Below are 7,047 nucleotides of genomic sequence, written 5' to 3'. Positions count from 1 at the left end.
AATTATAAGAAATTAGAAGAATAATATTAGTACTCATTAAATAATTAAAATTATTTAATCAATTTAGACAAAAAGGGTTAGTGAAAAGTGTCATGGAAGACTTAGGACCAATTTCAGTGTCTACAAAAAGAATGGATATATCAATTATAGATATCTAAAAATTATTTTCTTTTATTTTAAATTAAATTTATTAATATAAACACATTAAAATTTAAATATATCTATATCATTTTTCATCAAATAGAGTCTTTTTATTCTAATTTGTAAAATATCTTTATTTTTATTTTATAGTGATACATCTATCTAAAATTAACAATTTTGATGACTTTTTTCTTCTTTTCAAGGTGGTGTTTATTTTGATAATATTGTGTTTATAATTAATATAAGTATTTTGACATACAAATGGATGTAAGCTTTAAGCTTAAAAAAAAACAGGAGAGTTTTTTAGTTAATAAGGTCATATTAACACACTCAGCAATTATGCTCCATAATTATAAAATGCCTTTTCATATTTATCAAATTTAAATTTTAATTAATAAAATAAAATAATTATATGGAAATTTGACATTTGATTTTTGTAATGAGACGTGCAATATAATTATTTTAAAAATATGGCATATATGATACTTCTTCAATAAAATATTATATTAATGATATTAGAAATCTACAATTTCTACTTCTAATCAATGTTGTTTTGAGTTAGATTGTTTTAAATTTATGTTTATTATTGAATATTAACTCTTTTACCTTGTAAAACACTATCAAATTTAACTTAAGATATTTTAATGTATCAAATTAATTTAATTTATTTAAATTGACTAAAAATATAAGTGAAATATAATATTTTTAAAGTCAATTCTCTTTTATTATGATGATGAGTCATATATCTTATAATAGGAGGACTAAATCGCGAATTATAATTAGTAATAATTAAAAGTATTGAAACTAAAAAATATACCATAGTTATATTAGTTAGTATTAATTTGATAAAAAGGGCAGACGGATTTAGAAAGCTAAAGAGCTAAAGGGCCGACGGATTTAGAAAGCTATTTTTATTCGTATAAAAATATACCCATTCCCCACATATAAATACAGGTGTTAGCCAGTCATTGCAAATTATTATAAGGTTAAACATAGATTTGTGCTTTCTCTTTCTTGGATTTTCATTCGCTTTCCCTCTGCAACATTTTCGTTTTCAATACCCAAAACATCCATGGCGAAGGAATGTAAAGTGAAATTGAAGAGCTCAGATGATGAAATGTTCGAGGTTGATGAGGCCGTGGCATTTGAATCTGAAACAATCAAGAATATGATTGAAGATACAGGCGTGGAGAGCGTCGTGCCCTTGCCGAATGTGAACAGTAAGATCCTGGCGAAAGTTATCGAATATTGTAAGTATCATGTGGATGCCGCCAAAACTAGCGAAGAAACAACCGCCATTTCGGAGTTGGATGTGAAGACGTGGGATAAGGAGTTCGTGAAGGTGGATCAAGCTACCCTTTTTGATATTATACTGGTATGCGTGATTTTCAGCGCCCCTTTATTAGCTTGTTTGGATTTTGTTTTTGATGTATGTCTTAGGGTTTCGGAAAGAAAATTGAACATTTTTGTTGTAAATTTTGAGGGTGGAGATTAAGGTTTCCCGGAAATATTATAGATACTTTGGAGTTAAAGCACACGGATTTCGAACAGCTGATATGTATTAAATCGTAGGATGAATTTTAATAGCTTTTGGTTTGCAGGGTTTCAGGTTTTGGTGTACTTGTAGTCGTTTTATTTTTGCTATGGTTCTGGTTAAACAATTTTTTTTTGTCTTTTCGGACAAATTGAAGCAATTTCATTTGCAGATTTTATGTGAATTTCGAATGAATCTACAGGATGAACTTTTGCGTGATTTTGTTTTTTACGCACATATATTTTTGTGTCGTCTGGTTTTGTTTTGTAAGCTTCATATTTTGTTTATCCTGTTTTATTTTTGTAGGTTTCATACTTTAGTACCTTTGAACGACCTATCTTGATGATTTTCGAAAATTAGATGTTTAAGTTTATTGTGAAAAAAATTGAAGCTGTTTGTTTAAGGTTGTTCAGGAAATTTGAAGATATTTGTTAAGGTTGTTCAGAAAATTTGAAGCTATTTGTTTAAAGTTATAAAGAAAATGTCAAGCTATTTGTTTAAAGTTGTCTAGAAAATTTGAAGCTGTTTTCTGGAAAATGTTAGCGTGCAGATATTTTTTTTAATTTGAAGCTGTTTTCTGGAAAATGTTAGCGTGCAGGTATTTTTTTAAGAATAAAAACAGCATTTGAATTAGTATTGGTAAATGATTTTTGAAGTTTTGATCCCTTCAAATTGTTGTAATTTGAATGAGTGTGTAGCTTATAGACATAGATGTGGGCATCTCAGTTTACTTAACAGATTACAATATTTGGTGTAATCATACATGTAAACTACAAACTTCCTTCGTCTAAACAGTCACTTGCAGGCTTCTATTTGAAATAATCATACATCTAAACTACAAGCCTCCTTGTCTAAACAGCCACTTAAAATGACATCTATATTTCTTACCATCATCCTCATCTAAATTCTTTTTCAGTTTCTTTATATAAATTAAGGCACTTCTATATTCCCTAAACAATATTCATTTCTCAAAAAGAGTGGGACATATTTTATATATTCAAAATGCTAATAAACGTGCAGTGTATTTTCGTACAGTGCATGTTATCTGTAGTGCCATCTATAAAGTCTGAGTTCTGATTTTCTCTCTTCATAGTGGTGCAAACATTTATCTTGAAAATGCCTGTCTTTTGGATTACTGTGCGGGAGTTGTATCGTTCCCCAATTTCTGCATCATTGAGGATGTGTGTGTTTGCCTCCAGATGCAAGGTTTAATTCATATATATTAGTTTTTTGATTGGTAAATACAGAGCTAGTATTATACTGATTATGCAAAAATTAACAGAGCTTATATAGCTAGTAGGTAGTAGATTTTTAACAGGATTTATACAGATTGTGGAAGACATAGATCTCCTTCCCAGATTAGCATGAAGTCTTAAAACTTTAACTTGAAAGATTATAAGTTTGTGTGGCAGATGCTTTACTGCCCTAAAAACCAAAAAATATATGCTTGATAAGCCAAAATTTATAGTTCAAGTCTCAAACAAAAACTTATAGAAAAATCAACAAAACCTAGCTTGCAATTTTCTTGTCCACATCATTCCCATTCCTTGCACTCCCACGGCCTCTGCACGGAGGGTGGCCCCTGCCACGCCCACGCCTAGACCCGCAATGACCCCTACTAGTGCCACCCCCTCCACTTGAGGGTTATCTTCTTTTGCTTTCATGGGCAATATGTCATTAAGTCTGGCAAATTGAATTACGTCGTCCTCTCTACCCTGGTATTCTTGATTTTCTTCTAGAAACTGCCATTTAAGGTACCCAAGGCCAACTCCCGCAAATACTCTGTGCCTATCCAAGTCCTTCCGTTTCAAGTCGAGTAGGAAAGGATAGTACTTAATTAATTCGCCATGAGAATTGAATAGGATTTTTTCACCTGACAAAGGAGCCCCAAAATCATTAATTGCTTTATTTAGAATTTCTTGGAGCTCTTGGGTGACCTCCTCTGGGAAAATCTTCTTCGTGAGGGTCCAAACGGCCTTCTTAGCCAGTTTTAAATCCAGCAAAGATGCAACAAACCTTGAGGAGATGATAGTATTGTCCTATGGATACTCATCTCCGTTCAGATGCCCACTACCTAAGATCATCTTGACTGCCAAAATTAGAGGGAAATCCAAGAAGAGAAGAAAGCGCTTGAGCCTCAGGTATGTTATTTTTTGGAATGAGACTTGGCACATAGACGTCGAAAGAGAAATTGGAGTGTCTGCTCCAAAACAGGAGATGGGCCTAGGGTAAACACTCATAATGAATCCGAATGGGAGCTCTCTCGACATGAATGAAATCTAGCTATCCGCAAAGGAGGAGCTAAAAACTAGAGCTTTGCAATTAATTGACAAGGAATGAAATCAACTTGCAGAAGGCAATAAGAAGAAGTAGGCTGGCACACTTTTTACACTAATTGAATTGGGATAGCCATTTCATTTAGCTGCCAAGGTTAAATTTAAAGTTTGCCATGTTGATCAAAACCTTAATTAGCTTTCACATATTTCTAAGGTAAGTGGAGAGAGCATCTATTTTGGAGAGAGCATCTGCCTCTGAGTTTGCTTCTCTATAGATGTGCTTTGCTTCGTAGCTTTCTATTCTGTCGAGGCTTGGACTTATGTTGTCTAGGATTCCCTACAATCTCTAGTTTGGAGTTTTTTCCTCTTAATTGCATTTATTGCTATCTCTAAGTCACCATGTTTTATGCACTCTAACAATCCAAATTGCAATGCTTTGAATTTTGCTATGTTGTTTGTGTCTGGGGGGATTGGCTTTTCCATTTTCGCAAGGATTGCTCTTGTGTGATCTGATTACATATCCTATGCCTAAAGGACCCGGATAACCTCTACAAGCACCATCAAAATTTAGTTTAATCCAACCCAGATTTGGAGGAGACCAGGTTGCGCTTTTCTCATGTTGTATTTTTGCCCAAAGGAAGAAGGGATCCTGATTCTATGCCAATTTTTCCTAATGCTTTCATCCCATGATGAAAAGGCTTTAGGTGGTTCTAGGGAGAAAGCTATCTTGCAGTTTACTGAGTCCACTATCACTGATTCAACTGAGTTTAAAATTGTTTCTAATCTTTTGCATTTGTCATCAAATAGCCTTCTATTCCTCTCCTTCCAGATTTCCCAGACTAATCATGAAGGGGATCCTTCCATAATTGAGCTCAGGGTGGACTCTTTGCTTGGGATGGGCCAGCTTTGAAATAGAGATTTAATGTTATTTGGTAAGGCTGTGATCAGCCCAAGTTTAGCGCATAGCCAACGCCAACATTTGGAGGCAAAGGGATAGTTGAGAAGTAGATGGTCAACTGATTCTGATTGAGCTATGCACATGATGCACCTAGAGGGTCCCCCATCTTTATGAATTTTTCTGCCATTAAAATCTTCTTCTGATAGGCTAGCCATGCAAAGATCCCTACCTTAGGAATGACTTTAGAGTCCAAAATAACTATTTCGAAAAATCTAGATGCTCTTGAGCAGTATTACTGGCTCTTGAGTACTATTACGGCTAGCCATGCAAAATCCCTGCCGTATATATTTGTTGATGTGCTTGTAGTAAAGCTTATTTTCTCAACATGTATAAATTGGAAGTGATGACTTTTTATGTATATTTGTTTGTTGTGCGCAGGCTGCCAACTATCTGAATATAAAGAAACTTCTGGACTTAACGTGTCAAACTGTAGCTGACATGATTAAGGGCAAAACACCAGAAGAGATCCGAAAGATATTTAACATAAAAAATGACTACACTCCTGAAGAGGAGGAAGAAGTCAGGCGTGAAAATCAATGGGCCTTTGACTAAATCTGGAAGTTACTTTATATATAGTTTTGTGGCATGGGACTTGGGTTTCTTACCATGCATTAAGGAAGACTTTCAGATTTTAGCCTTGCAGTAATAATTGAAGGAGTTGTGGAGAGTGATGTATTCATTGTTTGTTTTTATTTGTTTCATTTCTGGTTGCACTTGTGTTTTCTTGATTAAAGTTCGGCATGATTGTTTTTAACTGCATTAAGATTTGAAAAGACTTAAAAGAATTTAGGGAGTTAAGTAAAATGGGTGATTGTATTCATTTAAAATGCGTACATGAGGGGTAATCAATTTTTATCAATGAGGGTAAAATGAAAATGCAGGATAATTACTTTCATTTACATGTAAGTGTCAAAAGGGTAAAATAAGTGTTTATCAAAGAGGACAAATGTTTTTAGTTGTGAACATAATAAATGTTTTTGTTTAAGAGTGAAATATTTAACAAAAAGAGGTTTATAGGATGAAGAAAAAAACCAGTGAAAATGATATAGCAATGAAGTAAATGTTTTTACAAGATGTGGATGTGAAAGAAATTTTGAAAATATATTAGGTAAGATTGAAATAGTTTCATAAGAGCATTAAAGGGAGAAGTGTTATGCTCTTTCACTCAGGTGAAATTGTGTTCAAGAGAAGTGCTAAGTAGAGACAGAGTGGAAATTGTTGGCATAGAGGAGGGTTTGAAACATGAAAATTGTTATACATAAATATCAAATATGTGTATATACATTAGTCAAGGGTTTTATTGCTGTTAAATGATATATTTCTTAAAATTAAAAATAGAAAAATTCACGAGAAAGATTATAATAAGTGCAAAAAACACAAAGTTATCTAATGCAGATTGGAGGCATCCAACACACAACTGCCCATTATTGGTTTGTGAATTCAAATATCCATAGACCAACAATTCACCAATTTTGTGGATTCAACAATCCACAAACCAACATACCACTACATGCCCCCTCTTTCTCCTAGAAATATTAGCAATAAAAAATGCTTCTAATGAAATGTATCATCCCTGACTGAGAAGCTAGTTTGAGAAGCTAGTTTGAGATGACAAATATCCTTCGGCCTTCATTTTCATCCCTTAAGGAATATATACATCTTCATAGTCACCTTGATTACACATTGCAAAATTATAATTTTCTCCCCAAGTTTCACTAGCAATTAAATCATTATCTATTTTTATCTTTCTATCAATAAGATATCTAGCATGGTAAATGCAGTTCATTAGAATGTGTCCTTTTTTTTTATGGATATTAGTCATAGCTTAGAATTCCACTTCAAATGTCCCTATTGGGAATTGAACTTTAAGCTCAACCCCTTGGACAGAATGTGTCCTTTTTTATTACAATAGAAACATTTTAAATTATTCTTCATTCTTGAAACATTAGTCTTCCCTTTGGCAAACAAAGCAATTTCTTCAACAATTGAGTGATTTTTAGTGACCCTTTTCTCTTCATCAATTAAGAAAGAGATCACATTTTCTAAGCTTGGGCTCTGATTTGATTTGTTTAAAATAAAAAACAATATTGTCTAAACTTGAAGGCATACTATTTAATAAAATGGATTTGGGGTCATCA

General features: G+C 33.1%; 1 protein-coding gene across 1 annotated transcript; it reads left to right on the top strand.

Moving 5' to 3' along the window:
• Positions 1-1,192: 1,192 nt before the first annotated feature.
• LOC131035446 (SKP1-like protein 1B) lies at positions 1,193-5,500 on the top strand. Its single transcript, XM_057967145.2, has 2 exons — positions 1,193-1,516; positions 5,288-5,500. The coding sequence occupies exons 1-2, from the start codon at positions 1,214-1,216 to the stop codon at positions 5,459-5,461; spliced, it is 477 nt and encodes a 158-aa protein (XP_057823128.2). The 5' UTR covers positions 1,193-1,213; the 3' UTR covers positions 5,462-5,500.
• Positions 5,501-7,047: the final 1,547 nt, after the last annotated feature.

The sequence above is a fragment of the Cryptomeria japonica genome, unplaced genomic scaffold, assembly GCF_030272615.1.
Source record: "Cryptomeria japonica unplaced genomic scaffold, Sugi_1.0 HiC_scaffold_568, whole genome shotgun sequence".
In the NCBI taxonomy this organism is placed as follows: domain Eukaryota; kingdom Viridiplantae; phylum Streptophyta; class Pinopsida; order Cupressales; family Cupressaceae; genus Cryptomeria; species Cryptomeria japonica.
This window is presented reverse-complemented; position numbering and strand designations above follow the sequence as displayed.

What these genes read in the sequence shown, in the direction of transcription:
- LOC131035446 (XM_057967145.2), top strand. Translation starts at nt 1,214, where the DNA reads ATGGCGAAGGAATGTAAAGTGAAATTGAAGAGCTCAGATGATGAAATG. An exon ending in CCCTTTTTGATATTATACTG is followed by an intron (nt 1,517 to 5,287) that starts GTATGCGTGATT and finishes TGTTGTGCGCAG; the next exon opens with GCTGCCAACTATCTGAATAT.